The sequence below is a fragment of the Misgurnus anguillicaudatus genome, chromosome 2 (genome assembly GCF_027580225.2).
Source record: "Misgurnus anguillicaudatus chromosome 2, ASM2758022v2, whole genome shotgun sequence".
NCBI lineage: Eukaryota > Metazoa > Chordata > Actinopteri > Cypriniformes > Cobitidae > Misgurnus > Misgurnus anguillicaudatus.
In genome coordinates this window covers 662523-678126 of record NC_073338.2, presented here as the reverse complement: position 1 = coordinate 678126, position 15604 = coordinate 662523, and the positions used below count along the sequence as shown (strand labels likewise).

At 37.3% G+C, this 15604-nt stretch overlaps 2 protein-coding genes across 3 annotated transcripts; one reads left to right on the top strand and one right to left on the bottom strand.

Moving 5' to 3' along the window:
- Positions 1-391: 391 nt before the first annotated feature.
- efcab14 (EF-hand calcium binding domain 14) lies at positions 392-10161 on the top strand. Of its 2 annotated transcripts, XM_055201105.2 has the most exons (11): positions 393-839; positions 915-1173; positions 1270-1415; positions 1500-1645; positions 5197-5295; positions 7065-7169; positions 7328-7393; positions 7730-7885; positions 7968-8016; positions 8101-8208; positions 8957-10161. In XM_055201105.2, exons 2-11 carry the CDS (start codon positions 992-994, stop codon positions 9121-9123), a joined length of 1224 nt encoding a protein of 407 aa, XP_055057080.2. In that variant the 5' UTR covers positions 393-839; positions 915-991; the 3' UTR covers positions 9124-10161. The 2 variants fall into 2 exon arrangements, with proteins under 2 accessions (XP_055057082.2, XP_055057080.2); XM_055201107.2 differs by having other exon boundaries at positions 392-1173; positions 7331-7393.
- Positions 10162-11324: 1163 nt separating this feature from the next.
- On the bottom strand, positions 11325-15211 carry znf830 (zinc finger protein 830). The gene is made up of 2 exons (XM_055201108.2): positions 14830-15211; positions 11325-12316 (listed from the first exon to the last, which is right to left on the bottom strand). The coding sequence occupies exons 1-2, from the start codon at positions 15200-15202 to the stop codon at positions 11649-11651; spliced, it is 1041 nt and encodes a 346-aa protein (XP_055057083.2). The 5' UTR covers positions 15203-15211; the 3' UTR covers positions 11325-11648.
- Positions 15212-15604: the final 393 nt, after the last annotated feature.

Here is a 15604-nt window from a genome sequence, read left to right as displayed (position 1 = left end):
TTGAAAGAAGGAAGTGCAACACTGAAATCTGTATTTCTCCTGTCTCAGCGGCAACTGAGGAAATGATGCTCGACCATTCAAAAACATGACTGGGGTGGGGTTCTTACTATACAAGCTTTATGCAAATGGGTGAAGTGTCCCTTTAAGTGTAGCAGAATTCGATGCATTTAAATGATCATCATGTCACATGTGAAAGAAAAAAAAAGAAAGTGTAACTGTTCAAATTTAATACGTTTCATTTTAAAATATAAAAAAATTGTAACCCTAAAGTGTTTTTCAAGTGTAATATTTATGTAAAGGCTAGAGTTAGAAGAATGGACATATCCGTAGAATGACAATGTTGTTTAACTGTAGTAAAACCATTGTTAATTTTTGTAAGGGTTGTGACGTAACGCAGGCGTGTTCGCTGAAGTCACGTGACACGGGCAGTATTTCGGCTCGTCGTGACGCTTCTGTTTTCTTTCTCCACAGGATTTCATGTTTGTGTTTTATACAAGACATATTTGCACTGAATTCCGATTATGATTGTAGTGCGGTTTCATTCTTTTGATCTGCGTGTAACGGAACCGTAGCGTTTGACTCGAGCAAGTCTACGACTTCCGTAGCGGCGGCTTGACCGTAAGCGTCCGTTTCTGTCGTTAACTATCGCTTAACGTGAAGATTGGCTGTAGTTACCGATGTTGGATAGTTAACTTGTTTCGATCGCATGGATACAGCGATAATGTGGAGTTGCAAAGTCACACAGTTCGCCATTTTCCTGTCGAGCACAAGCTAATGTTGTGCTTTAGAGCGACGCGTTTATGTGTGGATAAAGAGCTAACGTTACATTCGGTCTTTATGTAAGTTAATATGATTTCTTTATGCATCGATATCCTAAAGATGATGCTAACCCGATGAATGTGACTTATAAACAGGGTCTGACCACATCAGCGGTCATTTAAATCGGCAGATCCAGGAACATTAAGTTCGATCAGTTGAAATCTAAATCATTATGAGTCCTCAGAAGAAGATGAAAAAGAGAAAGGAACTGAATGCTTTGATCGGACTGAGCGACAACACCAGGAAGAAAAGTAAACAGACGTGTGGACACCGATTACTGCGAACCGAGCCGCCCGAATCCGAGTCGGAGTCCAGTTCAGAGGATCAGGAGTTCAGCAGCCGAAGCGGCCTGCTGTGAGTTTTTACACTACACTACACTACACACACACACACCTAAATGATGAATAACGAGATCTCTCTGTTTATGTTTTGTTTGTATGATGACGTCAGGGGTTCCGTCCGGTGCTGCTCGATTTGTTACCCGCTGTGCGTCTTCGTCCTCCTGGCCGCGTGTGTGGTGGCCTGTGCAGGTCTTATATGGATGCAGATCGCCCTCAAACAGGACCTGGACTCCATGAAGGAGAAGATCCGTATACGTGAGTCCACAACATCTGGTGTTTGTGAAATTGTCCTCAGTGTTGTGAAGTTCTGAATGGTGAATTGTTGCATGAATTTCACAGTGGAAACCAGTCAGAAACTTTCAGCACACGAGATCCAGAAGCTCAATGAAGATGTGAAGGCGAGACAGAGAAAACTGGACGATATCGAAAGTGGAGACAGAAGCTTGGCTAAACTTTGGTCTAATCTGACAGAAATCAACCAAAAGGTACACACACGTCTTGTTTACTTACTGTCACCCCCCCTCCCCCTCCTTTTTTTTGCAGTGGTAAAGGCACCTTAATATAGCTCTGGTATTCTTTGGTCTAGAAGCCTTGGTCTCTTTTTAAAGGAGACACTGTAAAGTTTTTCACCAAAGTGTCTTGAGTTGTTAATATTAAATCAAAAGTTTAAGTTTATTTCAGAGATTAAGTTTATTAAGTCTCATGTTTAGTCTCAATTAGTTCTGAAAATTGCAAAAAATGAGGTTGCTGCCTGCTGTTCTTACAAAGCATCACAAATTAATAAATTACTGTCACTGCATTATTATTACTGCAAAAAAAAAAAAGGTTTAAAAAAAAGAAAACTAGAGCTTTCCATTGATATATAGTAGGGCTGCACGATAAATCGCATGCGATATCACGTGCATCTCGTCAGTAATGCCGGTTCCTTGATTAGTATTAAATCGCCAACAGCTGTTTTCAGATGGAGCGGCATTACTGACGAGATGCACGTGACAATCGCATGCGATTTATCGTGCAGCCCTAAAGTTTGTCAATATTATTAAGGGTAGGATGGGATATTTGTTGTTTTAAATAGACGGTTTCGTCGGACACACATGCGGTGACGCGATTACGCATCTGGTCCGAACTTTACTTCCGGTTTATTTAATGACTAGTTGATGAAACTGAACTCTTAAACAAATTCCTCGTCGAAATAATAACAAAAGTTTTGGTTTCCTAGGTAATCTATGTGTTGTTAATTTTGCTTGTTATATAAATGAATGAACTACTTTAAATGGATTTTGTTGTTATTTATTCTTAGCCGAGTTTACCGGAAGTGATGTGTTTTTTTACGAAAGCCGCTTGTTTATGTTGTTACTGCTGAAACCGTCTATATGTAAACAAAGTTGGGCTCACATTTGGACCTGTGACATTTTAGAAATTACTCTCACTGCGTTATACTTTTTGCAAAATGGTGACGAAATGTGAAAACTAGACACTTAGAGATTTCCAACGATGTATTGTTTGTCAAGATTATTTTAGTTTTGACTAGGATATTAACGGTGTACTTAAAGGGCACCTATTTCATTGCCAAAATAAAAAATCCAGCCGAAAATGTAAACCGAAAATGAATGTCAACCGCGCCCCTCCCATCCGTGCGCTAGCGCTTGGGTTTCACTCACGGTGATCAGTCGTCTCCCACCCCTCCCCTTCATGCTCAAGCAGGTTTCACTCACGGTCGAGCCATTTGCACGCGTCTGCAAAGATTAAGAATGTCTTGATGTGTAAACTTTAGAGAGAGTCGCTCTAATGTGTCTCATACTGTAATCCATTAACGTACATTTGGCGAATAAAGCAACGAAACACAACGTAACGTTTTTATGTGGAGCGACTGTTGCACTGTTTGGGATTCACCCTCGGTCTCTGTATGTGTACGCGTTTAAGTGCCCTCGGTAGTGCACATACGAGAGAAACGCGTTTAAAAAAAACAAGCAAACATAAAATCTCTCTGTTATTAACAGGGCACATATAAACAAAATTATCTCCACAGTATTCTTTTTCTAATAAAAACATTTGTTTATGTCTTAAGTGTATGTATAGATTACAGTCAGATTAACCTACTTAAATATATTATTATTTTTTAGAGCTATTTGTCTCTTTGTCATGGGTTGTTTGATTAACATTAATGACACAGACTTAATTTATTGTGTTATGATTCATTTAATTTGATTTCTGTAATGCTAATTTCAGACCTTATTGATGTACAACGTTGTTCTCTTTTATAAATGTTTGCAATTTCTTTATTGTTTATTAGATTTTTCCCACCCGCTTTTTGCTGATCCGAAAAATAATCTGATCTGTGCCTGAAAAACTGTAATGTGATCCGAACTGTGAGGTTTTTTTAATCCGTCACACACCCCTAGTAAAGTTAGTACACAGTGATAGCCATATTAAGACTGTTGTAGTTAAACTGATTGATTAATTTATTTATGGCCCTGGTATGTGTGTGTGTATTTGATATATGTGAACATAGGTATTGTTTGTGTAACGTTATGTTAGTATTGACCTGCCTGGGGGACTACGGATGAAAATTAGCCCTCGGCTAAATCCGGTACAATACATGAGATGAAAATTTTATGTTAAAAATTGTGCATGGTCCCATTATAAATAAATAAATGAATGATTATAAATGCAATCGTACTAATAATTGGCATAATAATTTATTTCGGTGTTTCGGTTTCGGTGTTTCGGCCTTGGTTTCCTTTTTTCGGTTTCGGCCAAGAATTTTCATTTCGGTGCATCACTAGACTAAATACCCCTCACGTCAGCCGGAAATGTGACGCTCCTTACCATGTTTGAAAGATTCGCTCACAATGCAATGCTAACAGAAGTGAACTTACAGGCTGTGAGTCTGAAGCAGGAGGAATTATGATAATGTCGGTCTTTACTACATCACCAATCCCAGGAAGTAAACTGTTGTCTACAATCCGTGTGTTTGTTGTAGTCCAAGAAAAGAGATTCATGTTGGAGATGATAACTCGCACTATCGTTTACTTGGGGATTTGTACCTTTAGCATATACATGAACTAAAACACACTTACACAACAAAAGAAATGTAAAAACGTGAAAGGTGCCCTTTAAGTGACTGTTAACCATGCAGTACTGCTCTGCTCAGTGTAATGTAGTCAGAGTCAAGACAAGATTGTAAAAACAAAATGAAGGATCCAGTTGGTTTAATAATAGGTGTAATATTTGATCATAAGAGAATGATTCACTCCTAAATGAAAGTTTTAAACCTGAATGATTTTTTTCTTCTTCTGTGGAAAAATAAATCTTGACACCTGTCCATCTGAAAATGTTATTTTTGAAATTATAAATTTGATATGTTCTCATTTTGTAGTTTTCACCAAAATAAATGATTAACTTAAAGGGGTCATAGGATGAAAATCATAGGATGAAAATCAGACTTTTTTCATATTTAAGTGCTATAATTGGGTCCCCAGTGCTTCTATCAACCTAGAAAATGTGATAAAGATCAACCCAGTAACTTTGTTTGGGTAAGCCATTTACTGCAAGCATGTGAAAAATTAGGTCGTTCAGATTTCGCCTGTTTTGTGAGGTAGGTAGCATGGCGAATTATTATAATACCGCCCCCTTTATCTGCACTATCCAACCACAGCACTGCTATTTATTTCAGAGAGTAAGAGGGAGAAAAGAAGAACTTGACAGCACAATTGAGTTTCAATTACAACAAATCACCATCATTGTGATCAGTGTTTGGACTTCATCCGCTCATTTGCATTTTAAAGGAAACACCCCAAAACGGCTCACTTTTGCTCAGACCTACAAATTTGCAATTTTAACATGCTGTAATTAATTATCTGTGGGGTATTTTCAGTTAAATCCTCACCTTCACACTCTTGGGACACCAAAGATTTAACTTACATCTTAAAAAAATCTCATAATATGACCCCTTTAAGAAAAGTATTTTTTGTGTTGGGGGAACAAACAGTTTGAAAAACAGTATGTATAATATATTTATGCTTGTCTTGTGTAGCTCAGCGCACTTGATTCTGCTGTGAATCATCTGAAAGCAAACATCAAATCAGCATCAGATCTCATTTCACTTCCAAGAGCTGTGGAGGAACTTCAGAAGGTTTGCTTTTTTCTTATGCATTACAAAAAAATCACATGTGAAGACAACATCTGTGTCCCAGTTCAAGAGCTGCGACCCTCTAAGAACGCAACCCCAAAAGTTGAGTACTCTGTCAGGCTTGTGCACAATTCAGAATTGAATTGAGAATGACTCAATTCAATTCTTGAATTTGAATTGATGTCAAAAACAGGATCTAGAATTACAGCTTGAATCTAAATTAAAGGAAGCAGAATTGCAATTCAATAGAAATTCAAAGAAATTCACATACATATTATAAAGTAAGTAAAGTGTTAAAAATGAAGCGTTACAGTATGTCAGATATCAGATATGATTGCGTTACATATTCTATAAATTATATAAGTTTGAACTACTTGTACAGATTACATTAACAGGAAATGTTTCCCCCAGCAATTAATGTTAAAAGCTCTAGTCACATAACAAATAATTAAGTTTGATTTTTTGTAATTGTAATTTTTTGGAACACGATGGAACATGACTTTATTTCCCAGAATGCTTTATTTTAACCAAGTATTTAAAATGGTTGTCAAACAATTAACTTTCCTAACACTTGAATGTGAGATTCTTTCTGTTGTGTGACTGTGGAATTTCTTTGAAATGCCATGAATTTAATTCCACTTCCAATTCAAATTCAACTTCCTGTAGGGGGGAGTCAATTCAATTCAAATTCATGAATTGAATGGAGGCTAATTCTGAAATTCTGAATTAAGCACAAGCCTGTACTCTGTCTTTGAAGGTGTCCCGAAGAGAACTGAAATGAGACGTCTAGGCTTCGGAGGACCCATAATTTGCCAACTGCGTCTGTCAGCAAAACACAGCGGAGACGTTTCTGACTTATTAAGATCAATATGGAACCAGAAAAAGATTAATTTATTTTAGAAAATATGACGTGTAGAGATGTAGATTAAACTAATCAACAATATATCAAAGTAATTGATGCAACATGCACAGAATAATATTAATACAAAACATAACTTAAACGTACTAAAGCAGTGAAACTTTCTTTTGCTAAATACAAAAAGGTTTTAATTGTTTGTTTTAAAATATTCAGCCATTACAGGCGCGCAATGAATCTCGTGATAGCGTATGTTGTGAAGGATCCATTGGTTCTGTGCTTAATAGCGCTGAGAAATAAGGACGCATTTTGAGGCTTCATTTTAAGCATCCTTTGAATTGGGACGGCCTTACTAGCCTGGGGCCTCATTTATAAAGCGTGCGTACGCACAGATTTGATCGTAAGGTGTGCATAGGTAAAAATCCACGGCAAAGTCCATATTTATAAAAACTGTCTTTGACGTGGAAAAGTGCTTAGCGTCACATCAGAGTCTGAGCAGACGTACGAACTTTTGCTTGTCTGATTGCTGCAGGTTTTTGGAAATATAAGCCATTCTTTCTGTTTGAAATTGGGTTTAAACATTGACAAGCGCTTTTTATATTTCTGACATTGTATTACACATCGTTTAAAGGCGGAGATCTGAAACAGCACGGCTGCGCGCACAAATTCAAGTTCATTTGCGATTTATAGATTTGAAAGGGGTACGCACGTTTTCTGCGCTTACGTTCGGTTTATAAATCACACGTACGCATTTTTGTTAAATGATCGTAAGATCAAATGTAGGATGGTTTTTACGCAGCATTTTATAAATGAGGCCCCTGGTGTGACGCAATCGGTCTTAAAATACGTCCAGATCGCAGCCTTTGAATTGGGACACAGCTAATGAAAGTGTTAACTGATCTCTATCTCTTTGTAGAGTGTAGCCACTATAGGGAGCACCCTTACAAGTGTCCAACATGATGTCACACTCTTACAGTCTGATGTGGAGGAGAGAGGAAAAGATCAGACCAAGGAAAACAATGTATAAAATATCTTACATTTTTCATGAAGTTTAAGTGCTGCTGTGTTTGGTTTGAAATAAGCCACCAGCTTCAGTTTTTATAATGTGAAAGGTTCTCCTGTCCAGTTTAATGGATTCATGTTTGAGACTTTTTGAAATGTAGTTATTTGTGTTTTAAGCAGAATGAAGGCCAGACAGCACGCAGTACTCAAGAAAACAACAGTAGTTGTGCTCATCTTAAACAGGTAGTACAGGAGATTATATGCACATACAGTGTGGTAGGCAGTGGCGGTTTTTACTGACCTACATAGACACTTATTAGGGGTGCGCCCCAGACACACAAACATGACTCACACACAACATTTGATTTTTAATTTTTTTGAATGAATGATAACATGACTTACAGGGAAATAGTACTAACTAAACAATTTTATTTTGTATTCATTTGCATTATATATTCAAGTTTTTTGTAACATGTTAAAGTAGCTTTCTTCTTTGGCCAACTTTGGGGGGCGGCGCCCCAAATCCCTGCTGGTAGGATTAATCTGTTTAAGCTGATTGGTTTTGTGCGGATGTTACAGGACATGCAGTTGGTTCAAGATGACTTGAATGAATTAAATGGTAGTCAAGTGCTTCACCAGTCCTGGTCCAGTGAAGAGATTCAGAGCATTCAATTTGTGCTCTCAAACCTCACCAGATGGGTGTCTGCATTACAACAGAACTTCAATACTGATCATGTACGAAAAGAAATATACGTTCAATAATAAAAGTTATGTGGTGTCATTGATCAAGTGACTGACTGCCCTCTCGATCGTGTAGGATCATCCGTCAACAGTTGGCCAGAAATCTCATACTGGAGATGACTCTGGTCTGTACCGGTTTATTGCATGATATTATTTCTTGAGAATTTTCATCTCATTTCATGAGCATTGTTTTTCTATTTGGTCTTAAGGTTTCTCTACATCTCGCCGTCCAAGATTTCTGTCTCAGAGACGTTATAGAAGAGGACAGAGATCTGTCAGGAAGACTGCGCTGTTTCCTGGGGTCGACTCTGTCAAAGGTGCTGTTTAGTTTTAAAATCTTTTCCTTTCACAATTCAATGGCCATTTCTCAATACCAAGAATGCAAGTTGCAAGTGGTTTGGACTTGGCAAGTACAGATGCAGGAGTACGAGAACGTGAATCCGGTTATATTGCAAATGAAACAGCAGAGTACTTCAGGTCGTCATTCGGTCTAACCAATACCTGCAGCCCTGGCTGTTCTTATTTTATTTTTACAATAAAACAAAACATATAAAACGCTTGTTTCCCTTTTGAAAATATAAATCTGTGATTCAGGAAAACATGCATATGCTGATTAGCTTTATTGTATTTATTAGGAAGTGTATTCATATATATTCTCGACTGAACAGCTCTTAAAACTATCATTTTATGACACAGAAAGAGTAATATTTGGAATATTGTGCAAGTTCCAGCTTCATCGGCGTTGAAGTGAAATGCATTATGGGAAAATTGGCTGTCATAAGTCCACACATAACACCTTCTGATGCATCATCCATAAAATGGGCAACCAGGGATGTTATTTGAACTTGGCTTGATGTGAACTTTGAATTGAAACCGCAACTGATGACTTTTCACAAGAATGCATGTTGAAAAATGGCTATTGTGTGTCGGGTTTTCTGCCTTTTTTCCAATTATTGATTAGTTTTTAGATAAAGTGGGTGCTATCATTAGGACTACAAGCATCTCAACAATGATCATTCTGTTGATGTGATGCATTTCTGAGTCATTTCGGCCTTTTTGTGTCAGATCTAGAGAAGGCTCTTGAAGGCCGTAAGTCCGGTGGTTTGACGTATGAGGAGTTGAAGGTAATGTTTGGCTCAGATACTCCAGACGCTGCTCTTCTTCAGCTGTATGATGAAGATGGGGATCATGTATATACACTAGATGAGCTTCAGACTGCTATTTCTGCATGAGCTGCTCTCAGGTCAGTTCTTATCCTCATCATTATGAGGAGGAATTGACAGAAACTGCTGTTTCATTGCTACATATGGTAATAAAATACACCGGGCACAAATTCTCATCTATGGACCTAATGTGAAGAGTTTTTACACACTGTCATTCATCTCACATTTAAACCTATTAATGTGTTTCTTTATGTGTGTCTTCTCAATGAAGTTTGATGAAATTATTTTCAGGATTTGTTAAGATCTTGTTTTATTAGCATCAGGTGATTGTTGTTGTTTCGTCATCCCTGATAGTATCGGGTGAATGAATTTAAAATGACATGAAAGCACATTTCCTAGCATTTTCTTATGGTGGGCATACTGTATAATGAGAGTTAATTTATGCCATTGTTTTATTTATTTAATTTAATTTATGCTGATTTAAGGTAGTTTGTATTAATGTGTCATTATTAAAACGAAGAGAAACTCATTATTACAGTATAACTGAAGGAAATGTGCTTCATTGTCATGAAACTTCTGTATCTCAAGGATTTGAGGTTTGTGGGAAGTAACGGCAAATAAAAACGCTCAATTTAGCAATATTATAATTGCTTTGTATGTATGTAACCTCTTGATATTTATATGACAATATAATGCAATGCACTTGGCTGTTTGTCTTTTTTCCAAACGTAACTGACAGTACAGCATTCATTATTAGTAGTAAATCAATATCTATTGTGTGCGTGTGAGAGAGTGTGTGTGTGTGATTTTTTTGGCTTGTCTTTATCCACAGAAAGGCACACAATGAATCTTATTGAGCTGTTTTGGTTTTAAGCAGTTCTTTGATCATAATTCACACACACTTTACTGTTAGTTCAATAATATAAAAAAAGATTAAAGATGTACATAGTGTAAATGTCTATATATGAATAAAGGATAATTTTAAGCAGTAGGAAGATACTTGATCAAATGAAATGTGTACATTGTAATAATGGTTTGAGTTTTTTTGTTGGTTTTGGATTTGCATGAGCTCTTTAATGTAATGAATAAAAGCTTGTATTGTGTAAACTCTGTGTTTGTGTGTCAGATCTAACTATGGATGAGTTTCTGTGTGATCTCATGTGATATATTTGTGGCTGTGAGGTTTTTAGTTTTATTATAAGACAAAATGTATTCGGATGAGGCCGTTTTTTCATCTAGCCATAAACAGACCTGAAGCAGCCAATCAAGATCTTACTAGTCATCCTAGAAACTTTCAGGCAGGTGTACTGAGGCAGGTTGGAGCTAAACTCTGCAGGCCCTCCAGGACCGAAGTTGCCCATCCCTGATCTAGAGCACTGTTTTCAATCCTGGTCCTCGAGGATCCCCTTCCAGAAAGTTAGATGTCTCCTTATTTAAAACTCATGAGCCTCCTTCCAGAATGTCACCCTATCAAGCTAATGAGTTAAATCAGGTGTGTTAATGAAGGAGACATCTAAAACTTTCTGGAAGGGGGTCCTTGAGGACCGGGGTTGAAGTACACTGATACAGAGAATTACAGAAATTATTTTCTGATCGATACTGATAATTTAGTGGTTATAAATGTTATTCATTCATATGATGATAACATAGAACATTAAACTAGTGATGTTTCTTTACATTTGAATACACAAAGCTCAAAGTCATTGCATTTTCCTGTTCTCTTTTGATTGATAGGATATACCGGCCATGACTATCAACTGTTTTTAAACTATCGGCCCATTGTGCTATATAGTGCTTTATTTCCATTTTTAAAAAATTCTTATATCGACGAGAACCAATTCCAAATAATCATGCAACACTTATAATGTCTCTTCAAAAGGAAATTTTTGGGAATTTGTCCAAATTTGACCCTATTATAATCCAGCCAATTTCAATTTTTGTGATTCCCATATAACTTGGTGAAAATATAATCTTGATAGCTTTAATATTGACTAATATAATGTGAAAGATTAAACTGATACTCTTAATCTCATCATTAGATTACAAGTTTATTCTGGATTTCAAAGTTTGAAACTATAATCCAGAATTTACATTAAATATACAAAAAAATAACATGCACAATATTTAAAAAAAATAAAAGAAAAATAATGTGAGGGAAAAGCCTGTCCAGAGAAGTGGACTGTGTGGAATTACTGATGGAGTTGTGCTAACAACATTGTTTTATGTATTTGTCTCACAATGTTTCATCAACAGTGTTCTTTACAGATATATTGCCAATGGCAGGATATATGCATTAGATTTATTTAGAAGATGAGATTAGGTTTTTAAGCAAAAATATTCAGAGCAATTCATTTGTTATTGAACAGGAAAACCAAATAAACTCTCAGCTAAATATGTTTGAGCTCATCAAAGAAAATTCACAGTACGGTGTGTCACAAGAACCAGAAATACAAACAACTGTGAAAGAGAGATTGAGATATAACACAGAAATGCATCTGCAGAAACACAGAAAAAGGGTTGAAATAATTTCCGGTTGTAGATGTTTTAAGATGCATTGAATTCAAAACAATATTTAATGAACACCAGAGAATGTGTTAAGCAAGAGCCCCTTTTGCCCTCCAGTCCTGTGTCAAGACGTGCATCAGTCCTTCCTCATCTTCCTCATCGCTGCTGGATGAATGAGTGTCATTTCTCTGTTGCTTGGCTTTCATCAGTCTTCCCTTCACAACCTCCTGTTTAGCCCGTAAAACCTCCACACGCCGAAAACATTCAATCTGTTCATCGATCTCATCGATCTGTCGCTCCAAACGTCCCTCCTCATCGTCTTCAGCAACGATGGCGTCGGAGGCGGTGTTCACCTGCCGCATCTCTTTCTGAAACTCCTCCCACTCTCTGTCCATCTGATCTTTGGGCGTGTCTACATTGCGAACTTTGGCATCTCTCACGGGGTCATCAAAGAAGCCCTCTGGTAAAGCCTCGGCCGAGTTGTCTTTCTTCGCCGCCGCCGCGGTCGCCTCTTCATCATCAGCCGCTTTGGATACCGAGCCCGAGTGGGAAACGCTCGACACAGCTGGCACGCCGCTGTCAAAGAAATCTGCGGGAAGATTTGGAGCTGCAGCAGTGTCTTTAGCTGGACCTTTACTGCTAGTGTCCATGTCTGCATCCTCTTCATCATCTTCATCATACGTGCCAGCCAGAAGCCCCAGTCCTGCAGACTGATGTGAGGACACGGTTGTGCTCACCTTGAGTCCTGCTGCAGTACCTGTAAAATGTCCAAAACATATACACTATGTCATCCAATACCTAACACATGTTATAATTATTACAGATTCATATGATTAACCCTTTAATTGTGAAAAGATGAAGTGCACCTTCAAATTAATATAATTCTGGCATTTTGGTCTAGAAGCTAAATCTTGCTCTTTGAAAAAAAGACACGTTTAAGTTCACTAAAAGTGTTTGAATTTCTAAATATTAAATTAAAAAATAGTTATAGGTAGGGATGCATAGAATTGTTCGGTTGTTCGATATTCGGCTGAGTGTTTAATTTTATCAGCTTCGGACAAGAATTTTCCTTTTGGTGTATCCCTTGTTATAGCAGTTTAAAAAGAAAACTTTTTTAAAAAGTTTTTCACTGCTATAATTACTGCTAAAAGGTTTTTAACAGGAAAACTAAAGCTTTCCAATGTTATATAGTAGGGCTGCACGATTTGGGTAATTTTTCCCATTGCGGTTATTCATGCTAATAATTGCGATGTGCGATTGCGATTATAATAAATGGTATCTTGAGTCAACTTGATGGGTTTTAAGGAAAATCCACACACAGTTTAGTGATAATGCTAAAATGTGTATTTGTAAAACTAGAAATGTTTTCGTATTGCCACATGATGTAGCAACTGCTCAGTGTCAGTAAGCCTAAATCCAAAATACTGCCATACAACAGACGTAGAGTTTTTTTTTAGCTACCAGATCACTGTCAACCTCCTCTGCATCCATCTTCGCTCTGGTATAAGTGACGACGCACACCACACATGTGCAATGCCACACGTGCACTGCCTTTTTTGTTCGTTTTTCTTTCTTTTTTTAAACAGCAAGGAAAATCATCAAACTGTTATCAGAAAGTTTGTGTTAACAAGTCCACACATGTATTTATTTAATATATTTGCAACATTTTGCTGTCATATCAGCTGACATCGCGATTGCGATTCGATTAATTGTGCAGCACTATTATATAGGTTATCTCAATTTTTGAAGATTTATTGTGATGGATATTAAAATTGTGAATATGTACTCATATGTAATAATAAATATGTAACAACACTTTGGGCCCACCTGTTGGTCCGTGACATTTTAGGAAATCCCTCTTACTACTAGGGCTGTCACTTTTCGTTCGAAAATCGATTGCACAATCGATTGGACCAACCGAAAAACGTTTCGAAAACGAAAATAGGCAATCAATTTTAACCAAATATGTACACTATTAATTTTAAAAGAATTAAACAGTTAAAAATATAGAGTAACAAAACTCACAAACAAGCAGAAAAAGAAAATAAAGAATTCCGAAAGTGCAGTAGGTGTGCGAAAGCTAGACAAAAAATACCCAGCAATTTTACGCACCTATAGTTTCACGCTTTCAATAGCTGCATCTAGTGTTTTGCAAAGAAAATGGAGGACAACGTCAATAAACCTGTGCAACACGAGACAGCATCGAAATTGTGAGCTTACAGGAGATGATGACTTATGACAAGGAGCCACCCTTGCGAGCTGACAGCGACCCGCTTTTGAGATGGAAGATTGGCAGTACGAAATACGCAGCTGGCAACGAAGTACCCGAATTTCCCTGGGACATCAGTGCGGTTGGAGTGCGTCTTCTCAACAGATGGACATAGTGAATGAAAAGCGCTCTGCTCTTTACCCCTAAAATGTTGATCGACTTGTTTTCCTGACCAATAATTTGTAATGGCCCTAGTCTTTTTGCGCTTTTCATTATGCCTGCCTAGTGCCGCCTAAGTGTCGGTTACGTTTAATAAAATACACAGCATGTTCTCAACTTCAAGTAAGTCTATTTAAAGTTTCATTTTTAACAGTTGTTAGAAATGGATCGAATCATTATTTAAAATTAATTTTGAATTGCCTAAATCATAAAAGCAGCCGGTTGAACCTGCAGTAATGTTTTTCATTTATGGCAGCAGTCCACTCTTTTAGAGAATGTTGCACTACTGTTGCTGTTTTTTATTCTGCACGAAACTTAATGACAATGAATAAGAAATATTGCTGACTTGTGCGTTTCAGGCGCTCTCTTTGCATTTGTCTGTTATTTGGTGTTAAATGGAAACGTCTTTTTTAGACATGGAAAATCGATTTTACAATCGATTCAATGAACACTTATATATTAAAAATCGAAAATGATTTTTTCACAAAAGTGACAGCCCTACTTACTACGTAATTCTTTTTGCAAAATGGTTATGAAACATGAACACTTTAATCTGAGAGTTTTCCAACGATATATGTTTGTTAGTGTAGGTTTCGACATCATTGTTTTAAATATGTTATGCCAAACGTCCCACCTGTGGGACAGTGTCAGTAAAGGGTTAAGAGTGTGCACAGACTGAAAATGATTGGCGTAGCACGCACATTATCTTCAAATCCTCACAGCCTCCTCTGGACACAGAGTTATGTAACTTGTTGAATTCTGTGTGTAGTGTATTTAATGTGTTGCATTAGATCATTGCAGTGTGTTGAGTTTAATGTGTATATCACAGGTAAGCTTCTCACCTCCAGTCGCCTCATGTTTGTTTTGTTTTCCTGACTTTGTCTCGTGCTCTGGGGCTTTCCTCTTCAGACCCGATGATGATGATGATGTTGTGTCTCTGTTTTTAAGTTCCGAGACTTTATCTTTGTGTTGTTTGCCCAGTACATGTGTCTGCCAGAGAAGTGCAGATTTGATCGGTGTATTACACACAACACAGCTCAGATGACCCAGACTGTTGTATTTGGCGTACGGTGACTCAACGCGTTTCTGTCGATCGGTCGCTGATTTCTTTTCTCTCATTAATCGCCGCAGTTCATCCTGATTTACCACCTTCTTCCCTTTCTGTGCCGAAGACATTTTAGCAGGCTTGGCGCGGTGAAATGACGTCATCAGCATTCATCGGGAGGGGGCTGCAAATATTTGACCTTTTATTTTTATCTGCTTCTTTTTTAATAAACATAAATTTAAAATAAATGACTCAGATAACGCTATACTGTATACTGTCATAAAACAAACAAAACATCCGTGCTTATAAATTAATATCAAATAAAGCAATATGTTTAAAGTTTCAATACAATGAGGTTTATTATTTAACAAATAACTATAATGTATACTAAATATTATTTGATTTTATATAGAAAGCATATATAAGAAAACCCGTTGGTTACTTTATGACAGATGGGGTTTAATCGCGGGGCAACCTTCCGATCTCTCTAATGAAGCCAATTCGGAAGTGACTTAAACTGCAATTCATCGACTGTCCGCTAGAGGCTCCAAGGGAGTCAATTCCCATATACC